Source organism: Castor canadensis, chromosome 15, assembly GCF_047511655.1.
Source record: "Castor canadensis chromosome 15, mCasCan1.hap1v2, whole genome shotgun sequence".
Taxonomy (NCBI): Eukaryota; Metazoa; Chordata; class Mammalia; order Rodentia; family Castoridae; genus Castor; species Castor canadensis.
The window spans coordinates 19,368,726-19,391,621 of NC_133400.1; the positions used below are offsets into that span (position 1 = coordinate 19,368,726).

A 22,896-nucleotide genomic window follows, 5' to 3' on the forward strand; every position below is an offset into this window, starting at 1 on the left:
CAGCATATGATTTTTTGTGGGTTTGTTTTTGAAAAGCAGGGGGTTATTGCAATGTTTCTCTGAATACCTAGAACTCCTGGGATTGCAACCCTCTTGTGTGTCTCCCCAGTAGCTTGGATCACAGACCCTCCCCACAGTGCTGAGTACCTCTTATGATAATCCTGTTGTACCAGCTGAACTCAAAATACCCCAAGCTTTTAGTACAGGGGTTTCTATTGGCCCCTTACAGATGAGAGAGAAAACGGGACTTTTCTAGAGGTGAACATGAGATTTTTGACCCCCTGATGTGGATAACATTGCTCAAAGCAGCTTCTTTATTTGAATGGAATTGTGGATTGGGAGGATAGGGAGAGGGAAGGCTGGAAGAGGAACAAGGTGAGCCTGAGAGGAAGGGTCAAGGGCCAGTGTTGTGTGGAATTGTGTGATCATGCATTGAGCTTCATCCATCCACATTTTCATATGGCCATTTATTGAGTATGTCTAACAAGAGAGGGCTCAGGGCGACATGTCAAGGAACATTATGCAGTGAGTTATTTATAAGTATAGGCTGAGTGAAGGGATGTATGACTACCGGACAGTGGGAGTCAACCTCAGCTCCTACCTGGGTGTGTGGGCACCACAGGCTGATGCCATCTGAACTCAAGCCCACTCCCTCCTGGACACAGTGTGCTACAGCTCCTAATGATTCTTCTTAGGCCCTGTAAGCTCCGCGATCTTCCGGGGCAGGGTCTTGGTCCAGAACTGCAGCCTGTCAGCCTTCAGGGCCTGGCCCAGTGCAGGCTGCATGTCCAGCTTCAAGTACTGCTCATCGTGATGGAGCCTAGGCCAGTTGGGCAGGTCCCCACTGTTGGGGTTCCTGTGGACACAACATCCCAGTAGGGTTAGTTGGGGACATTTTCATAACAAGTCCCAGATCTGGGACAGGCCAAGCAACCAGTAGGCTAGGGGTGTGTAGAGACTGAAAGCCACATCCTATCCAGACAAAGGAAAGTAAGGACCCATGTTTGGAAATGTGGGACGCAGCCAATTGGCATATTTGTCCCTTCTTCTCTGACGTAGGCTCTGATACTGACATAGTACACTGGACCAACTCTCATGTCTCTTGGACAAGGGCCAAATGACTGGCACTCACATCGTCACCTCCTCCTAGTGGTTGGGGAGAGAACAATCCTATGATGAAGGATGCGTGCATGGTAATGAGGCCACTCCAGATGAGAGGAGTTCTGGATGAGCCCAATGCAGGGATTGGGTGTGTTGGGTGCTCTCACCCATTCCGAGCAAAGTTGGCCCAGTACTTCATCATCCTTCTGCTTAGCAGCTCCTCCTCCTCAGTGAAGTCACCTGCATAGAGGAGGACAAGGTCAAGATTTGGCCACCATATCAGGGCACCCCATCAGGCTCCACCCTCAACTCCCTCCATATCCTGACACTGGACCCGAGGCCAAGTCTTGTTCTCTCTGCTAACACTCAGGGCCAGCCCCTCCTTTGCCCTTCGCTTATGCATTACAACTTTGAGCTTTATCTGTCCTGAGATCTTTCCGGACCTAGCAGCCCCTTCTTTACTCTAACTCTGGGATATCCTTTAGGAACAATCATGCTGTTGAAGCACCCCCGAAAAATGCATACGTGACACTATGGGAGGTGCAGATATTAGAAGGAGCAGGCTAGAGTCTGTGAGAGCTTGGATTGTAAACAAGTGGTATTTGGGGCTATAAGTTGGTGCACATGTGATTCTGTCACTTTCTGAGTCTCAGTTTTCCATTTGTGGACAGCAAGGACAATCACACATCTGGTCCAAAGCAGGGTCCATCCCAATTAATGGAAATGAAGAAAACTCACTCTTGCTGTTCAAGAAGTATCTGAAGACAAAAGAAACCTCATCACCATGGTCAGCCTTCACGTGGGGCGGCCTGATGTCCTTGAAAATGCTGGACTGATGCTGGAACTCATAGAAGTAGACAGGGGCATGGGAACCTAGATGTGTGGACAGGTTGGAGTGCAGTGGTCTGTCACCTTGAACTGTCCTTTTTCACCATTACTGAAGTGTGAGCTAGGACCACAGCTGTCTGGCATCTGGATGATGAAGAGGGAAGCTCCAGGCTGGAGCAGGCCCAGTGGGAAGGCCTTGCTTCAGTCATGGCCTTGGGCTTCCAAGCTGTGTGGCCTTGGAAGAGTCACTGACTGTTACTGACTCAGTATGTCTTCTGTAAAATGGGGTGACATCTCTCTCACATTAGCCATGACAATGTGCTGATATGTGAAACATCAAATGCGTAGCCCTCAGAGTTGATAAGGATGTGGATGGGGACCAGGACACCACAGAGCTCACCTGGGACCACAGGTCTGGGTTCCCCAATGGCAGTCAGGCCTCAGTCACAGAAGTACTCACGTTGAAAATGTGCCCAATGCTCGCTGGTCATGGGATCTATGCACTTGAGCCCCACCACCAGTCCAAGCCCACCCTTTATTCCTTGAGTTTACTGCACCAGCAAGATATCTTGGGATATCTCTCCAATGGCTTCCAACCCTGGATCCTCACTCACCATGTTTGCTGTCGTGCTCTCCATAATAGCAGGCAAGGTTCCTCTGTTTATTTCTTTTATGGTTTCAGAGTAGCCCAGGTACTGGGTGTGGAAGGAGACTTTAAGTAATGCCATTAAGCCACATACTGCTAGGCCTCCTCCCCACTGCATGAGATTCCTAGGGTCCCAGGAATTGGAAGTGAGACTTACATTGGGGAGGATGAAGCCAAACTCATCAGTGTTGACACCTATGATGCTGGGGACGGGTTGAAAATCCGCAGAGACCAACAGCTCCTGGGGGTGCCTGGATAGGAAGGCCCCATCTACCATCCAGGTATGGTCTTGAAAGGCTGAAGGGGCATTCAAGGTCAGGGATCCAGGTCAGGCACATGACATTTTCTCAAGCAATTGAGTTAATTTTACCCATTCTAAATTCACCCCAGGATGCTCACACCCATCCAAAGAGATCTTATACGTAGTTTAGTTTCTTTTGGTCTCCATTTGGCATTCATGGCATAAGGAAACCATGACATGGAGGAGAGGTCATTATTTCAGTGTAGTAAGGACTGACTCCTCAAACCCTATGTATTGTCAATTTCCCCATACCCACACTATCAGCCTCACCTTCTTAATAGCCAGAATCTCCTCTTCACTCTTGCCTCTCAGGCAGTGCACCAGGGCCTCTGAGTTTACCTGCCACAGGCAGACAGGTTGGCAACCACCTGTAAGGAAACAGGGCAAAGGCTGACCCATCCTTTCACACAGGAGAAAGTTTTTCCCAGACTCCACCATGCTCCATGTGTCAAGATATCTCCAGGGTACAGTGTATGGCTTGCTGCACATGTGAAATTGTTTCCACATCCCTGATGTTTAGAGATCAGGGATACATAGGACACCCTAACTGCTTACAAGTTTCTGCTCATGAAAGGGGTCCCAGGGTGGCAACTTTCCTGACAAGAGAACACACTTAGCCTCTATGAGGCAGAGGGTGTGCATTCTCAACTTTGAGCCTTTCACCAATCATAGGACAGAGACATTTTCCAAAGGACCTCCATGGAGCTAGAGAATCTGAGGATTAGGCACCTTTAGTCTGGGGTAGTTGAAGTCACTCACTGTGTAGACCACTTCAAAAGAGCTGGAGATGAGGTCTGGCAGCAGAGCCTCCCCACTCTCCATGATGGCATCGTGGAAGAGTCTTTGGGATATGGGGGACATGACAAGTGAGGACACACTAGTGCCACCTGCAGACTCGCCAATAATGGTGTCTCGGGCAGGGTTGCCCCCGAAATGGGTGATATTCTTCTGGACACAATGAAGGGGGGCCACCTGGTCCAGGGAGCCCTGGTTGCCAGATGTGTGCTGGTCTCCAGTGCTGAGAAGTGGCAACGGTAAGGGTCACAGGTCTGTCCTGGGCCTACCCTGCTCCCACTCTCCTGTCCACCCCTAGGCTCACCTGAAGAAGCTCAGGACACTCAGGCGATACTGGATAGCGACCACCACCACATTCTCAGTGGCTGCCAGTATGGAAGCATCATATGAGGAAGCCATGCCTGCAACCAGTGCACCTCCATGGATCCACACCATCACCTGAGGAAATCAAGACAGAGATCACACGTTCTGACCCAGCCCATACCCTCTCTGGGCTCTCCCTATACTGCTCACTTCGGCCTGTGCACCTGCCCATATAGGAAGAAATATCTCAATTCCCCCTGACCTGAGCCATGCATTAGGGACACAAGATCACTCAGTATTACTTTTTGGTGCCACCCCTTGAACCCAATTCTGAACTAATGCCTTCAAGACTGGAATAATGGTGCCATTATTCCAGAAACATATGAAGAGAAAAGAGAAGTGGTATTTCTCTGAGTGGCTCACTTAACAATAATGAAAAAGGTCACCTGACTTCATTGGCACAATAGATGATCAATGGCTGGGGACTTGGGTGATATCAAAGATGAGCACTTGGGCACCTGTATGGGTTGTCTGGGCCCAGTTCTTAGGGCAAACTCTCAGTTCCTCAAAAGGCTAAGGCCTCTGACCTCAGACTTGTTGGAGCTGTCCGGACTCTGTTCCCATACTATGGTTGGTTTCACTTTCTGGGTGCGAAGACTTTGTGGACATGGTGGTGAGAGACTCACAAGTAGTGCATGAATAATTGGGGACCTCTTTCCCATAGGGAAGTAGGACATCCCTTAGGCCAAGCGCAGACTAACTGGGCACACCAACCCTCCCATAGAGTCTCCAGCTGGAAGCACATAAACGTGATCTTTGGCCAATGGCACCTGGCCCTGTCCGTTGGCACAATCACTGTGGAGAATAGGTTTCCCAAGGAGGCTCCCTGTTGCCCTACTAGGGACCTGCAGTATCTGCTGCTGGAGCCAGGAGCACTCACATTTCATGGAGCCAACCTGGACCTTTCCCATAGACACCTCCCCTGGTGGCAGAGAACACCGGGAATAAATGGACCAGGGCACAATTTTCTCTCAATTCCTACCACAGTAGAAGGAGCTAACATGTCCAGGTACCAAGCCCTGAGTTTGAGCCTGGCAGGGTTGCTCCACTCTCGGAATCTTATTGGTTGCTCCACTCTTGGAATTCATTGGAAAAATGCATGTTGAATCCTCCCAATGCAGAGGGAAAAAGTCTGTGGGTTCCAATGGAAGAACCAGTAGGCCTGGCCCAGAGCTCAGAGGGCCCTATCCAAAGGCCTGAAGTTCCCTGGGACCTGGGAGAGCTTACATGGCTGGGTGGGAGGTCCCATCCCTCACACCACTCCAAGGTGCAGCAGGCTCGGGGGGCGCAAACCTCAGAAGTCCTAGAGGTGGCTTGGCAAAGGGAATTCCTAGGAAGGTGTGCACCCCCACATCGGTGCCCTTCACGTGGACGAGGCTGCCCCGACCTGCCCTGTGAGAGTGTTCCTGATGGGGCTGGCTGAGTCCTGGCCTGTGGGTGGAGAGAAGCACATGAGAGCTGGGCCTGCCCAGTGAGATGTCATGCCCGCTGGGAGTGTTGCCACCTCCTCGCTACTCCGGGTTTGCCTTGTGAAGACACTGGTCTGCAAACATTGGCTTCACATGGTTTTTCTTTTTCACTCTGCTCCTCCCACACCACTGGTTACGCAATTCTATTTTCATGAAAAGTTCTAAATTTTATATCACTAACAGGATCAGCAGGTTGGTGTCCAAGACAGAGGTTAGGGGTTGTGTTTCGGGGCAAGGGGAAAGGAGGTGCTTAATTCTGTGACTATTCTAAGCACCATTAAATTCACAATGTATTTAAAGTCCAAGGGAATTTGAAGGTTCTTCTGAAGAAGCCAGGAGTGTGGTGTAGACAAGTGTCAGTTACTACACCTCCATCTCAGTGAGTTCACATCCCTGGCTTCATTCAATCTTGTAGACTGAAAATATTAAAAGAAACAAAGAAACAACTCTGTGCATGTGTTGAGCACACACAGACTTTTTGTTCTTATTTCCTAAACAACATAGTATTGCAATATGTATATAGCATTCACGTTGTAGTAGTCACTATATGTAAGCTAGAGGGTTGTCAAAAGCTACAAGCTCAGGTTCCATGCAAATACTAGGCCATTTGTAATTTTTTGTGCCATTATGGTCTGAACTCAGGGCCTCAAGTTTACAACAGGCACCCTATCACTTGAGCCACTCTACCAGATGTTTTCTTTTGAGTTTTATTGAGATAGAGTCTTATGAACTATTTGCCTTGGGCTGGTTTTGAACCATGATGCTCCAGATCACTGCTGCATATCCCATCTCAAAGTGGAGTCAAAGTGACCATGAGCGGGTAAGATAAGGAATCCAGCAGTGGTGGCCATGGGTGGGGAATTCTTAGTGCAGATTAGATTGGGAAAATGGCAAAGATCTCATCGGGGCCCACACCAGGGGACTTAGGTGGGAAGGGGTCAAGGGTTGCATATACATTCTGGGCATCGAGCCCTGAGAGCATGAACTTCTGATAAGATCCTGGAGAGTACGTGGCATGCAAAGAGCACATTCCCATTGCTCTGGAAGCCAAGCCATTACTATGCACTGGGTCAGGTTCATGGTATGAAATGAACCCAAGTGCTCTCTCCTTTCAGCATTGAGATGTGGTACCAGGGATTTGTGAATCCCTTCAGAGTCAGTAACCTTGCCTGGGGCCTGTTTGGAGAGTGGCAGAGGACTTTTCTGGCCCAGAAGATGTCACAATCAGAGACAAATGGCAGTATGAAAGTATTATCATCATTGTGTTCTGACTACAAATGCAGGAGGAAAGGGTTCTAAATCCCACCCCAGGTTTCTGACCTGCCCTCCTGGCTCTTCAAAACCCTCCTTAATGGCCTGCCTATTCAGTGATGTGTCCTCATACAGCCCTGACCCTCTCAGCTTCAGGGACCACCCTGGGCTTTTAGACCTGTTACATGGACACAAGCTTCCCACACCTGAATTTTTTATCATAGGGACCAGAAAAAGAAAAACCTTATGGATAGCTAGCTTGTCTTCTGGCCAGTATATTCTGCTTGTTGATTAAACTGACTCTTTTCCCCTCTTTGTCTAATTTCTGGAGAATCTGGTAACAAAGGTTAACGCCCTTTGTTCTTCAATTACCCCGGGGGTCTTCTACCCTTTATCTCTTCCTGACCACCAGAGCAGTAAATCTTCCAGCCAAGGTAAAGCTTCAGAGAAGTGGTGACTGACACCTGGAGAATCAAGACCCGTAACTAAGATGGACATGCAGGAATTCACCCATTCAAGCTTACCCCCTGAACTCTCCTCGAAAAGGTGGACATTTTCTCTCGGACGTCGGATGACAGAGGTTTAAGGCCTTCACTGTCCCTATCCTCGTCCTTGTCCCACAAATAATAAAATTTGTTTCCTCTTCCTCAAATCCAACTCCCATGATTTGTAAATTGTGAATTGCCATTGAAGCAACGGGACCAGTCCCTTCCGTCTAGAGTCCTCTGCTCCCAATCTCAGGCTGTGCCTCTGCACAGTGTGGCAGATCTGACCCTGGTCCCTGTCATCCCCTGCAGAAGTGTCACCTTAGACATGGAGGAGGAGAAGCAGATGCCCACAGGCCACGGTCTCAGCCACATAGGCAGTTGTTCCAGCTGCATGGTTGACTCTCTGGACTGTGTCTGCAGTGTTTCACTGACAGACAACTGAGCATCAGAGCCTCATCCTGGCTGGAGTTTGGACAGGAAAGGGGTAGGAACAGTGCCAGGTGGGTGCTGCATGATAGTGGCACTGAGCAGGCGGTGATCACAGGAAACCAGTGGCCAGCAGGTAGTGTATGGCTGCCACCCCTCTTCCCATGCCCCCTTCAGCTCCTCCAAAGTTACTACCTGCCTTCTGCTGACCTCAGAGATACCAGGAAGCCCCTACACAGAGCTAGTCACTGCATGATCATTGTCTCTGCAGTCTGATTCCTAGTGTTTAGACTATAGGGGGTGGAAAGAGGGTGTAGAATGCAATAATTGGAGAAGCTAAGAGGGCATCTCTGAGGAGTTTCTTGCTCAGGACCCCACAGATGGACAATGGCTCTGAACTTTGATGAGGTCAGGGGAACTGCCTGAGAAGTGCCATTTCCTGTGTCCTTTTTCTAAGTAACTGTGTCCTTCATCTGCAGAACTCCTTCAGGCCATCAGCATGCATGGTTTACTCATCCCCTTCAACAGCTCCTCATCTCTTAGAGTCCATGATGTGAGGGCCCTTCCCCACTCAGCCTTGGCCCTTCAATTGTAATATACTTGAGACAGTGGCACTTTGCAGGTCCCATCACCCCTGACCCAATCCAGTGCACAGTTATTTATCCACAGTAACATCATGAAATGGGAGTCTGTTGGTCCTGGCACTAGGAACTAAGTAGAGCTTTCTTGAGTAAGAGGTGTCAGGGCCTCACCTGGAGATTGTGAGCATCCTGAGCACTGTGTGGATGTAGGACAGGCATCCTGGGACTGTGATCTTCCATCCAGCATGACTTCCAAGAGCAAATAACGTTAAACTCAATCTCAGACAGCCTATAACCAACAACTACCTGCTCCCTGAAAACCAACAACTACCTCGGCATTTCTTCCCCCATAGGCACTCAGAGCCCACCCGGCACAGTTTTTGTCCCTTCTCAGAGCCATGGTGGGAGCAACCGCATTTCCCCGGGACTGAGGGGCCAGGAGCCTGGATCACTGCTTCTCCTTGACCTGCCCATTCGTCAAGGCCTTCTGTCCATTCAAGGTCTCCCATCCAATATTGAAGTCCCTGTGTGGGCAGAGCTCTCCCTGCCCTTAATATTCCTCACCTAATTACAGCTGGGCTGTGGGGGCTGAATGATGCCCACTCCTCCCGTTCTAGGTCATCTTATAGCTCCTTCATGTTAACTGGACAGCAACAGGGTTTCTCCCTCATTCCTAATTCTGTGACTACAGTCCATCTCATGGGCAGGGTGCTCTCGTGCTCTGCAACTTCCACTCAACAAACTCATTGATCTTGACCATGGCCAAGATCATGATAAAAACATGCAGTGAATAAGTCTCAGAGTATATAAGCTCAGAGGGAGAGAAAGTAAAAAACAGGGAGAGAGAGGGAGAGAGAGCACTATGGGGAAGGGGGTTGGAGGCCAATGCTCAAACACTAGATTACTATTACAGTGACACACCCATTCAATCAAATCAGTTGTAAGACCCATAAGAACAAATGGTCAGGAGCACATTGAACAACTCGCATCATCTTGGTATCTGCACAGTTTAGGCAGATCTGAGCCCGGTTTCCGTCTCCTTCATATGAACCTCACCCAGGCCCAGCAGGAGGAGCAGGAGCCCACTGGACACAGTCCCCTGCTGCACTGGGTTTGGTCGAGGGGCATGGTCCTCTCTTACGCCTAGGTCAGCTCTACAGAGCAGACCCAGACTCAATGACAGGCAACTGAGATCTGGCTGGACTTTTACAGAGCACCAGGAGTTGGGGCTCTTGCTTGTCCTGGCAAAGCAGGGCTACAAGAGAGTGGCACTGAGTAAGCAGTGTCTACATTTGGGGCATAGCCTCCTACCCTCCTCTCTTGCCCCCTTTAGCCTATTTAAAGGTGCAAGTGGTTCTGCAGCACCTCCAAAATACCAAGAAGCCCTGCCTGAAACCTGCAGTACCAAGTTCACTGTCATTGCATTCACAGGCCCAATGAGGACATTGAGGACAGAAAGGAAAGAGCAGGGAATGTTTGAGAACTTTGACAAGGCAAAAGCAACCACTTGAGCAGAGGCAGGGAGCTGTGCCTATCCCCTTCATCCTGCAATTCCTCCATGTTCTCAAGGCCTTTTGCTTTCCTGGAGTCCCTTTAAGGCTTTGGACCTTTAGGGTCATGGTCTCTGGGTCTGCATGGACCCATCCCTATTTGGGAAGGGCTGTTCCGTGGACACACACTGTGACTAGCCCTTCTTAAGCCAATATCCAACTACTCTCCCCATCCCACCCTGTGGCTGCCCTAGAGGCTAGCTCCCACCAAGAACAAACTCACCATCCTTTACCCATTTGACAACATTTAAGAGGAACTTTCTGATCACAGAGCTGTGATGAGACTGAAGTTTATGGACCTGCGCTAAGTCTGGGGAGACAGGAGTGTCTAAAACACCTAGAATCCTGCCTGGATATAGCAAAAAGAGCAGGGACCAGGAACTCCCACCTGACCTTACTTCCCAGAGGAAGTTGTATGGGATTCGATCCCAGATAGCCTTTAGTGCCTCCTGAGAACAGCCTTCACACTTTCATTCCACTACACAAAGTGCTGGAAACACAGAGACAGCCACCAAAAGAATTCCTTCTTGACACCTTTCTGGGAGAGATTATTTCCTCTGACACACCATGACCAGGGCTTCCCTTGACCTCTACCTAATCAGAAAGGCCTGCTGTCGAATCCTTGCTCCCTTTGGAAGCACGTTGGTCCCAGCTATAATCTGAACCCCTTCTGGGCAGATTCTCTCTGTTCTTGATTCTGCTAACCTAATTAACAGTTGGACATGAGGTCTGAGACATCCCAGTTCATCCCAATAGGGTCACCAACTGGATCTTTCTGGACAACTCAGGGTTTCTTCCCAATTCTGGGGCTGCAGTCTACCACTGCCCCAGGTGCTCCACCCTTTCTTGCACCATCTTACTGAGGTCCTGGCATCCATGATGCCTAAGATCATAGTAAAACTGTGCAATGAGGATGTCTCAGCAACATTTCTGTGTGCATGGGAAGGTGATGAAAATTCACAGTGGTCCAGTGAGAGAGAGACAGACAGAAAGAGAGAGAGAGACTGATAGAAAGAGACAAATTGCGATAGAGACAGTGAGAATTGAAAGAAGAAAGTAGCTGAAGTTAAAAGTCCAAGGAGATTCAGGCATGGTGACATACATGCATAAGTGCAGTAAATTGGAAGCTGAGGCTGAAGGAAACTGAGTTTTACTTCACTTGTCTCAAGAAGGGTACATAAATTAATTAATTAAACAATAAAATAGGTGGAGTGTCTACAGTGGTAAGAGTGACTTCCTAGCAAACATGAGGCCCTAAGTTCAAAAACCAGTGCCACTCTTGGGGATATACCCAAAAGACTGTGACACAGGTTACTCCAGAGGCACCTGCACACCCATGTTTATTGCGGCACTATTCACAATAGCCAAGTTATGGAAACAGTCAAGATGCCCCACCAGTGACGAATGGTTAAGAAAATGTGGTATCTATCCACAATGGAATTTTTTGCAGCCATGAAGAAGAATGAAATGTTATCATTCACTGGTAAATGGATGGAATTGGAGAACATCATTCTGAGTGAGGTTAGCCTGGCCCAAAAGACCAAAAATCGTATGTTCTCCCTCATATGTGGACATTAGATCAAGGGCAAACACAACAATGGGATTAGACTTTGAGCACATGATAATAGTGAGAGCACACAAGGGAGGAGGGAGGATAGGTAAGACACCTAAAAAACTAGCTAGCATTTGTTGCCCTTAATGCAGAGAAACTAAAGCAGATACCTTAAAAGCAACTGAGGCCAATAGGAAAAGGGGAACAGGTAATAGAGAAAATGTTAGATCAGAAAGAGTTAACCTAGAAGGTAACACCCATGCACAGGAAATCAATGTGAGTCAATGCCCTGTATAGCTATCCTTATCTCAACCAGCAAAAACCCTTGTCCCTTCCTGTTATTGCTTATACTCTCTCTACAACAAAATTAGAAATAAGGGCAAAATAGTTTCTGCTGGGTATTGAGGGGGGGAGAGGGAGGGGACGGAGTGGGTGGTAAGGGAGGGGGTTGGGGCAGGGGGGAGAAATGAACCAAGCCTTGTATGCACATATGAATAATAAAAGAAAAAGGAAAAAAGTAAAGAAAATAAACCATCAAAAAAAAAAACCAGTGCCAAATAAATAAATAAATAAATAAATTTAATTTAATCAAATTTAATTAAGAGTCAGGAACACATCTACTACGGCGACACCATAACTTAATACCATTCAATACAATGAGATTGAATCACAATACATTCAAGTGTTGGGAACATGGAGACTGGCACCATCATTCATGGCTGGTGGAATGCAAAATGACCTAGTCATTTTGGAAGCCAGTGTGGCCTTTTCTTTAAGTAAAATACATATGTGTCATATGATTCAGCAATTTCATTCTGAGGTTTTTATGGAAAACAAATGAAAGTCATGTCTAAAAATGTGCATAACAACTTTATTAAAAAGGGCCAGACTGGTGCTCAGTGGTTTATGCCTGTAATCTGAGCCCTCTGGAGGCTAACACATAGGGATTGGATTTTTGAGGCCAATCTTCACTACATAGCAGGAACATTTTTTTAAAAAGAATGAACCCACAAAAAATAGCCAAAAATGGATGTTACTCAGATATACATCAATCCATGTATTGTGTGCACAAATGGGACGGCTCCCCTCAGTAAAAGGAAGGAAGTGTTCCTTGAAGCTAAAAGACATTATGCCTGGTGGCACAGCAAGTCACCAATGATTCCTTTTCCCAGACCCTAATTCAGTGCGTGTTCCACACATCTCATATGGAACAATGTGTGGATTGCTGTAGGTGTGATGTTGTTCCAACTTCCCTGATATTCAGAAGCTCCAGTAAGAGGGACCACTCCAACTTCTACAAGGTTCTGCCCAAATGGGTGTTCCAGGGTGATAGCTTTCTTGGCCATGGAACACACTCAGTCTTTGTGAAGGTATATATGGTGACCTTTGAGACATTTAGCAATTCCCAGGATGAAGATATTTTCCAAGGCAACTCGATGGAGCCAGAGGCTCTGAGGGTAAGGGTGAAGCAGAGGGTCTGGGTTGGGCTGATGAGGGCACTAACTGAGCAGACCACCTCAAAGGTGTTGGAGATGAGGATTGGTGGCAGAGCCACCCCACTTTCCATCATGGCACCATGGAAGATTCCTTGGGACCTGGGGGACACTACTTGTGAGGACACACTAGTGCCACCTGCAGACTCACCAAAAATGGTAATGTGGTTAGGGCTGCCTCTGAAGTAGCGAAGGTTCTCCTTGACCAGCACAGGATGGCCACTTGCTCAAGGTAGCCTCAGTTGCTGGTGACATGCTGGTCTCCAGAGCTGAGAAGTGTTGAGACTAGAGTCAGTAGACTCTCTGGTCCTACTCAGTTCTGTTGTCCAGTGCAGTCCCATGCTCACCTGAAGAAGCCCAGGATACCCAGGCCATACTGGATAGTGTTCACCACTGCATTCTCAGTGGCTGTGATTATGGAACCATCATGTGTGGAACCCATGATTGCAACCAGTGTACCTGCATGGATCTGCACCACCACTGGGTCTATCAAGATAGCCATCAGTGGCTCTGTCCCACCAAAAACCCATCTGAGCTTCTCCCTACCATATTCTCTCAGACTCTGTGCACCTGTCCACATATAAAGAAACTCTCTGTCTCCCGTGTTCAGTAACTCAAGATCAATCGTGTAACTTTTGGGTACCCCATGAGCTTATATCTGGTTAGTGACTCCAAGGCTGTTATAATGGTTCCATTTTTCTCCTCACATATGAAGAGAAAAGAAACAGGGTGTTCTCTGAGTGTCTAACCAACGTTATTGAAAAAGGTCATTTCTGGGGGGATTCCAAGATGGTGGCTAGAGGGAGGAAACAGAAAGTGAGCCTCCTATAGTGAAATCTTGGAGAGAAGCTGGAGACACACTTTGCAGGCAAAATCACTGAGAAGAGACAAAACTTTGACCCCTCCACACCTCCAGCTGGTGCAGAGAATCTCCACTTCACATTAAACAGAGAAACAAGGAGGGCCCCCAGGCTGCCAGTCGCCCGCACCCAGATGGCTTGGGAGACGTGGACAAGGTGAGCTTCACAGTACTGCAGTACTCCCACAGACAACCCTGGGCCAGAGCAGCATAGCCCCCTGGACAGACTGACTTCCACCCGGGCAAAGAAGAGAAAGTGACTAATAAGCAATAAAAACAGTAAAGACATGTGGGAAAGAAGGTGGGGCGTACTGAGTGCTGAAAATTGGGGGAAGGGAATCCTTCCCGGGACTGTAAATAAACAAGCCCGGTGGGCCGGAGAAGCTCTGGTGGGAGCGGGGGCACGCACCCAGCAACCAGAAGCTGGAAAGCTTGTGAGAGTGGCAGAGGGAGAAAAACTCCACAGGAGAGGGAGAAAGACCCACTTCCCATGTGAACTGTAAACAAATATGGCGGCTGGCAGGAGCAGCAGCACTGCCCAGTAATCAGGAGCAGGAAAGCTTCTAAAAGTGGAGGTGGGAGGAAGACTGCACAGGAGAGAGGGGAAGACCCATTTCCCACATGAACTGTAAATAAACACGCAGGCCTGAGAAAGCAGGTGCAGTGTCACCTTTCCCAGTGTGCTTGGAAAGGGGAAAGCTTGTAGCAGAGGCTCACGCACAGGAGAACTCTGAGTAGACAAAGCCTGCAGGGCCAGGTGAGTGCTAATCTCACCCCAGAGATCTTCATAAATAACGCCTCCAGCAACAGCAGGATGACAGCAGCAGGAAGACGAGCCACAGCCACAGATACCATTCTGAGAACTGTCTCCAGACTCTTTTTTTTTCTCTTTTTCTCCCTACCTTTGATGAGAGAACAACCAAATTACACCTGAATGCTGAAAAACTTACTGAAATTGTATTGCGTTTGAACTTGGGACACTTGGTGGGGTTTTTGTGTGTGTGTGTGTGTGTGTGTAGTTTTGTTCTACTTTATGCGACCCCTTTGATGAGACAACTACAGAACAACATCTGAGGCACCATCTCCAGGATTGGAGACTGAGACAGACACCCAAATTATTAAGACTGAAACTTCATTGCATTTGAACTTGGAGGTTTTTTGGGTTTTTTTTTTTAATTTTCTATTTCTCATTTTATTTTATTTTTATATATAGATATTTCTTTCATTTACTTATTTTTTATTTTTATTCTTATCTTTACTTTTTTTATTTTTTATTTTCAATCCTCTCTCTGTCTCTCTAATGCCTGTTCAGCTTACTGTTGATTAGTACACTAATGCTCCCTATTTATACCTTTGAAACTTTCTTGTCTGATTCCTTGTTCTGTATTCTCCTTCTTGTCTATTTACTTGTTTTTTCGTTTTCTTTAACTTCTTGCTTTCCATCTTTGCTCACCCTTCCATTCTAAATATTACCATTGTTATTATTACAAGCTAGAAAATACTTAATTGCACACAGTACAGGGACAGTAAAAACACCAAAGACAATGACGGGAAGACAGAAAAAACAGGGAAACCAGTTTCCCCACAGCAAAAAATTAGTACAGGAACCAGAGGGGAATGAGGAAAACAGATACTCAGATCCAGACTCCAACAAAATGAAGATAAACTATGCCAAAGGACCCAATGAAGCCCACAAGAATAATTTAAAAGAAGACATACTACAGGTATTCAATGAGAATTTTATAGAGATGATACTGATTAAGGTGAACCAAAATGTACAGGAGACACTCAAGAAATTCCAAGACAGCAAAAATAGAGAATTTGAAAAAGCAAAAGAAGAAATAAAGGAAACCATAGAAGCACTGTATAAACACAAAAGTGAAACACAGAACACAAGGAATAAACGGATAAATGAACTCAGGACAAAAATAAACAACATTAAAGAGGAAACCACCCAGGACATGGAAAACCTCAGAAAAAAGAATGAAACAGAACTGCAAAACAAAACGGAAGGCCAATCCAGCAGAATAGAACAAACAGAAGACAGAATCTCAGAACTTGAAGATGAAATGGTAATTAAAGGAAAAACTGAAGAACTATTAATTAAACAACTCAAGACCAGTGAAAAGAAAATGCAAGAACGCACCGACTCCATCAAAAGACCAAACTTGAGAATCATGGGCATCGAAGAAGGAGAAGAGGTGCAAGCGAAGGGAATGCGTAATCTATTAAACAAAATAATAACGGAAAATTTCCCAAATCTAGAGAAAGATATTCCCATACAGATGCAAGAAGCCTCCAGGACACCAAACAGACCAGATCAAAATCGAACTACCCCACAACATATCATCATTAAAACAACAAGTTCAGAAACTAAGGAAAGAATATTAAAGGCTGTAAGAGAGAAAAAACAAATAACATACAAAGGTAAACCCATCAAAATCACAGCAGACTTCTCAACAGAAACATTAAAAGCAAGAGCGTGGGGTGAGATCTTCCGGGCACTGAATGAAAATAACTTCAACCCCAGGATACTCTACCCAGCAAAACTATCATTCAAAATAGATGGAGTAATAAAAGTCTTCCATGATAAGCAGAAACTAAAACAATATGTGACCACAAAGCCACCACTACAAAAGATTCTGCAAGGGATTCTGCACACAGAAAGTGAAACCCAACTTAACCATGAAAAGACAGGCAGCACCAAACCACAGGAAAAGAAAAAGCAAGACATTAGAGGGTAACCTCAACTTAGGTACACACAATCAAACCTTCAAACAACTAAGACAACTAAATGACAGGAATCACCACATACCTATCAGTACTAACGCTTAATGTTAACAGACTTAATTCACCCATCAAAAGGCACCGCTTGACAAAATGGATTAAAAAGGAAGATCCAACAATTTGTTGCTTACAGGAGACCCATCTCACCGACAGAAATAAGCATAGGCTTAGGATGAAAGGCTGGAAGAAGATTTACCAAGCCAATGGCCCCCGAAAACGGCAGGAGTAGCAATACTTATCTCTGACAAAGTAGACTTCAAACCTACAATGATTAAAGGAGATAAAGAAGGACATTCCATAGTAATAAAAGGGCAAATAGATCAAAAGGAAATAATAATCATCCACCTGTATGCACCCAATGTCAACGCACCCAATTTCATCAAACATACCCTGAAAGACCTAAAAGCATATATTAATGCCAACACAGTGGTTGTGGGAGACTTTAACACCCCATTATCATCAATAGATAGATCATCCAAACAAAAAAATCAATAAAGAAATCCAAGATCTAAAGTATGCAATAGATCAAATGGACCTAGTTGATGTCTACAGAAATTTCATCCAACTTCTACACAATATACATTCTTCTCAGCAGCCCATGGAACCTTCTCCAAAATAGATCATATCCTAGGGCACAAAGCAAGCCTCAGCAAATATAAGAAAATACAAATTATACTGTGAACACTATCTGATCACAATGCAGTAAAAGTAGAACTCAACAACAAAAGTAAAGACAAAAACCATGCAAAGAGCTGGAAACTAAATAACTCATTACTTAATGAACAATGGCTCATCGATGAAATACGAGAGGAAATTAAAAAGTTCCTGGAAGTCAATGAAAATGAAAACACAACCTACCGGAACCTATGGGACACAGCTAAGGCAGTCCTGAGAGGAAAGTTTATAGCCATGAGTGCATATATTAAAAAGACTGAAAGATCCCAAATCAATGACTTAATGATACATCTCAGACTCCTAGAAAAACAAGAACAAGGAAATCCAAAAACAAATAGAAGGAGAGAAATAACAAAAATAAGCACTGAAATCAACGAAATAGAAACCAAAAAAGCTGTACAAAGAATTAATGAAACAAAAAGTTGGTTCTTTGAAAAAATAAACAAGATCGATAGACCCCTGGCAAACCTGACTAAAACAAGGAGAGAAAAAACCCAAATTAGTAGAATTAGGAATGCAAAAGTGGAGGTAACAACAACCACCATGGAAGTCCAGGAAATCATCAGACACTACTTCAAGAACCTATCTTCAAATAAATTTGAAACTCTTAAAGAAATGGACAGATTTCTAGATACATATGATCATCCAAAGTTGAACCAAGAGGAAATTAATCACCTGAATAGATCTATAACACAAAATGAAATTGAAGCAGCAATCAAGAGTCTCCCAAAAGAAAAGTCCAGGACCTGATGGATTCTCTGCTGAATTCTATCAGACCTTTAAAGAAGGACTGATACCAGCCCTCCTTAAACTGTTTCACAAAATAAAAAGGGAAGGAAAACTGCCAAACACATTTTATGAAGCCAGTATTACACTTATCCCAAAACCAGGCAAAGACACCTCCAAAAAGGAGGACTATAGGCCAATCTCCTTAATGAACATTGACGCAAAAATCCTCAACAAAATAATGGCAAACCAAATTCAACAGCACATCAAAAAGATTATTCACCACGACCAGGGATGCAGGGGTGGTTCAACATATGAAAATCAATAAACGTAAATAACCACATTAACAGAAGCAAAGACAAAAACCACTTGATCATCTCAGTAGATGCGGAAAAAGCCTTTGATAAGATCCAACACCATGTCATGATAAAATCTCTAAGAGAACTAGGAATAGAAGGAAAGTACCTCAACATTATAATAGCTATACATGACAAACCTACAGCCAGCATTATACTTAATGGAGAAAAACTGAAACCATTCCCTCTAAAATCAGGAAGCAGACAAGGATGCCCACTATCTCCACTCCTATTCAACATAGTACTGGAATTACAAGCCAGAGCAATTAGATAAGAAGGAATAAAAGGAATACAAATAGGTAAAGAAACTGTCAAAATATCACTATTTGCAGATGACATGATCCTATACCTTAAAGACCCAAGAAACTCTACTCAGAAGCTTCTAGACATCATCAATAGCTACAGCAAGGTAGCAGGATATAAAATCAACATAGAAAAATCATTAGCATTTCTATACACTAGCAATGAGCAAACTGAAAAAGAATGTATGAAAACAATTCCATTTACAATACCCTCAAAAAAATCAAATACCTAGATGTAAACTTAACAAAAGATGTGAAAGACCTCTACAAGGAAAACTATGAACTTCTAAAGAAAGAGATTGAGGAAGAGGCCATGAACAGCCAAGGCAATACTCAGTCAAAAGAACAATGCTGGAGGTATCACGATACCCGACATCAAACTATACTACAAAGCAATAATGATAAAAACAGCATGATACTGGCATAAAAACAGACATGAAGACCAGTGGAACAGAATAGAGGACCAAGATATGAAGCCAGACAATTATAACCAACTTCTCTTTGAGAAAGGAGCTAAAAATATACAATGGAGAAATAGCAGCCTCTTCAACAAAAACTGCTGGGAAAACTGGTTAGCAGTCTGCAAAAAACTGAAACTAGGTCAATGTATATCACCCTATACCAAGATTAACTCAAAATGAATCAAGGATCTTAATATCAGACCACAAAGTCTAAAGTTGATACAGGAAAGAGTAGGAACTACTCCGGAGTTAGTAGGTATAGGTAAGAACTTTCTTAACGAAACCCCAGCAGCACAGCAACTAAGAGATAGCATAGATAAATGGGACCTCATAAAACTAAAAAGCTTCTGTTCATCAAAAGAAATGGTCTCTAAACTGAAGAGAACACCCACAGAGTGGGAGAAAATAGTTGCCAGCTACACATCAGACAAAGGACTGATAACCAGAATATATAGGGAACTTAAAAAACTAAATTCTCCCAAAACTAATGAACCAATAAAGAAATGGGCAAACGAACTAAACAGAACTTTCTCAAAAGAAGAAATCCAAATGGCCAAAAAACACATGAAAAAATGCTCACCATCTCTAGCAATAAAGGAAATGCAAATTAAAACCTCACTAAGATTCCCCCTCACCCCTGTTAGAATAGCCATCATTAGCAACACCACCAACAACAGGTGTTGGCGAGGATGCGGGGAAAAAGGAACCCTCTTACACTGTTGGTGGGAATGTAAACTAGTACAACCAGTCTGGAAAAAAATTTGGAGGCTACTTAAAAAGCTAAACATTGATCTACCATTTGATCCAACAATATCACTCTTGGGGATATACCCAAAAGACTGTGACACAGGTTACTCCAGAGGCACCTGCACAGCCATGTTTATTGCGGCACTATTCACAATAGCCAAGTTATGGTAACTAGTCACAATAGCCAAGATGCAGCACCACTGATGAATGGATTAAGAAAATGTGGTATCTATGCACAATGGAATTTTATGCAGCCATGAAGAAGAACGAAATGTTATCATTCGCTGGTAAATGGATGGAATTGGAGAACTTCATTCTGAGTGAGGTTAGCCTGGCCCAAAAGACCAAAAATCGTATGTTGTCCTTCATATGTGGACATTAGATCAAGGGCAAACACAACAATTGGATTAGACTTTGAGCACATGATAATAGCAAGAGCACACAAGGGAGGAGTGAGGATAGGTAAGACTCCTAAAATATTAGCTAGCATTTGTTGTCCTTAACGCAGAGAAACTAAAGCAGATACCTTAAATGCAACAGAGGCCAATAGGAAAAGGGAACCAGAAAGTCGAGAAAAGGTGAGATCAAAAAGAATTAACCTAGAAGGCAACACTCATGCACAGGAAATCAATGTGAGTCAACTCCCTGTATAGCTATCCTTATCTCAACCAGCAAAAACCCTTGTTCCTTCCTATTATGGCTTATACTCTCTCTACAACAAAATTAGAAGTAAGGGCAAAATAGTTTCTGCTGGGTATTGAGGGGGTGGGGGAATGAGGGAGGGGGCAGAGTGGGTGGTAAGGGAGGGGGTGGGGGCAGGGAGGAGAAATGCCCCAAGCCTTGTATGCACATATGAATAATAAAAGAAAAAAAGAAAGAAAGAAAAAGGTCATTTACCTTCGTTGGCACAATAGATAATCTATGACTGGGAACTAGGGTGACCTCAGAGACCAGAACTTGGGCACTTATATGGGTCTTCTGGGACCAACTTTTAGAGGGAGTCCTGAGTTGTCAAAAAGCCAGAGCCTCTGTCCTATTACAGCTGTCAGAAGTGTGACCCCATACTGGGGTTGGTTGTCTTCTCTGGGGAAGAGGACAGTCTGGACATGATAGTGAGAGACTTCTCATCAGGCTCGACACTACAGTGGGGAGCTTGGCCCTTTCATCTTCATAAAAGAAATGTCCTCCCTCCCCAGGGCACCATGAGCTGGTGCCGAGAGGTAGGTTGGATTCCTCATGGGCATGGGCAGGCGAGTCGATGCTGAGATCCAAGCAGTCCTCAGGTATAGAGAAGGGAGACAGGGTAGATGATATTCCTTCAGACCATCTGTATTCATTATATCAGAATTTTGCAACACCTGGTGAAAATGGCAGACAGTAATTCCAGGAATGGTACAGTGGTCAAAATAAGATCCTGATGCCGGATTTGCTTCCATCCACACTTAGACTCTGTTCCCCTCATGCCCTGACAAGGAGGATCTTTCTCTAAAGTCCCTCCCCACCAAGGTACATACCACAGACTCTAGGGGAGTTGGAATGAAGCCAGACATGAGGGAAGGCTGAAGGTTGTTGATAGCCTTGGATCTCACTTCCTTTGAGGCTGGGATATCATGACACCTAGAAGTCTCTACAGGATACCTAGGCTACATATATTGAAATCCATTACTTCTGCCTGTCCCTATCAAGCCCAGAACAGGAAAGTTGACACCCCAAAACCCTTCACACAGCCCATAGGTGCTGCATGAATGATTTGAGATTACTTTCCCATAGGGTAGAGGAGTATCCCTTGCCCCAAGTCCAACTCTCAGGAAATCTCACTGTCTCATAGAGTCTCTAGTTTAGGCACCTAAACTTGGCCATTGCCCAATGGCAGCTGTCCCTGTGGGTTGACACAGTGATTGTGAAGGGTGGGATTCCTAAGAATCCACCACTGCTGCCCTACTTAGGGACATGCAGAATCTGCTGCTGAAGTCAGAGGCCCTTATAGGTTCATGGAACCAACCTTATCCTCTCCCAGAGACACCTGCCCTGCTGGTAGAGAACACTTGTCTTAACTGGAATCAGGGCCCAAGTGAGTCTGTGCTCCTCTCTCAGCATTCGGATCTACCACTATCCAGGTGTGAATCCCTGAGCTAGAGCCTGGCCAAGTTGCTTCACCCTCTGAATCTTAGCATTTTCTTTCGAAAAATGCACATGGAATCCTCCTGACACACAGGGAAACTGTGAGGTTCAAATGGAAGAATACTAATCATGGCTGAGCTCAGAGGGCCTGACTGCCTGGTGTGAAGTTCCCTGGGTTCTGGGAGAGCTTACATGGCTGGGTGTGAGGTCCCATCCCTCACACCACTCTTAGGTTCAGGATGCCGAGGTGGTTGGCAAAGGGAATTCCCAGGAAGGTGTGGACCCCCACATCAGTGCCCATCAAGTGGACGAGGCTGCCCCACACCTGCTTTGTGTGAGTGGTCCTGATGGGGCTGGCTGAGTCCTGGGCTGGGGGTGGAGAGAAGCACATGGATGTGGGGGTGATTCCATGTCTCATACATTCACATAAATTTACCAAACTATGCAGGTATACGAGTGAATTTAATTACATGTAAATTCTTCCTCGATAAAGGTCTAATGAAATAACTGCTGAAATGCGAGAAGTTCCCCGGGAACCCCCTCTGGAAGCATGCTGTGCATCGGCAATCCTGCAGCCACACAGGGCCTTGTGTGCAGCAGGAGCTCAGTGATGTCTCAGGACACAGTGCAGGAGTCCTGTCACTCACACTTCTCTTGGTTTTGTCCAGCTTCTTACTACAGTCTTCATGTTATCCTTGTCTGCTACCTACCTGGTACACTAGGCAACATGGGAATCTTCATCTTTCATCCTAACAAGTCCTAAGGCCCTGAGTTGGGTTTCAATACAGTGGATGAAAGAAATGGGATGTGATCTGGCCCCAGAAGACTTGTTGGTTAGAGGTAGGACATGGAAGATCCTAAGGTCTATAGGAAGAGGGACACAGCCTCAATTACACAGAGGAAATGGTTTTGGGGAGTTCAAAGAAACAGTGTGAGTACAACTTGGCACCTTTGTATATAGCATAAAGTGCAAGAGAAGATTAATACTGGGTGGGGTGTCAAAAACAGTGTAGGGACA

At 45.4% G+C, this 22,896-nt stretch overlaps 1 protein-coding gene across 1 annotated transcript; it reads right to left on the reverse strand.

The window, feature by feature from the left end:
* Window positions 1-595: 595 nt before the first annotated feature.
* LOC109680908 (pyrethroid hydrolase Ces2e-like) lies at window positions 596-13,286 on the reverse strand. The gene is made up of 10 exons (XM_074056928.1): window positions 13,192-13,286; window positions 5,291-5,465; window positions 3,976-4,109; window positions 3,632-3,894; window positions 2,733-2,872; window positions 2,482-2,624; window positions 2,330-2,343; window positions 1,840-1,974; window positions 1,269-1,341; window positions 596-856 (listed from the first exon to the last, which is right to left on the reverse strand). Exons 1-10 carry the CDS (start codon window positions 13,284-13,286, stop codon window positions 679-681), a joined length of 1,350 nt encoding a protein of 449 aa, XP_073913029.1. The 3' UTR covers window positions 596-678.
* Window positions 13,287-22,896: the final 9,610 nt, after the last annotated feature.

Excerpts from the sequence above, each read along its gene's own strand:
- LOC109680908 (XM_074056928.1), bottom strand. The coding sequence starts at position 13,286 with ATGGGTTCCACACATGATGGTTCCATAATCACAGCCACTGAGAATGCA. Across the intron at positions 2,873-3,631 it reads TGAAGTGGTCTACACAGTGA|CCTTTCAAGACCATACCTGG; the intron begins GTGACTTCAACT and ends ATGCCCCTTCAG. Across the intron at positions 1,342-1,839 it reads ATACTTCTTGAACAGCAAGA|GTGACTTCACTGAGGAGGAG; the intron begins GTGAGTTTTCTT and ends TCCTCTATGCAG.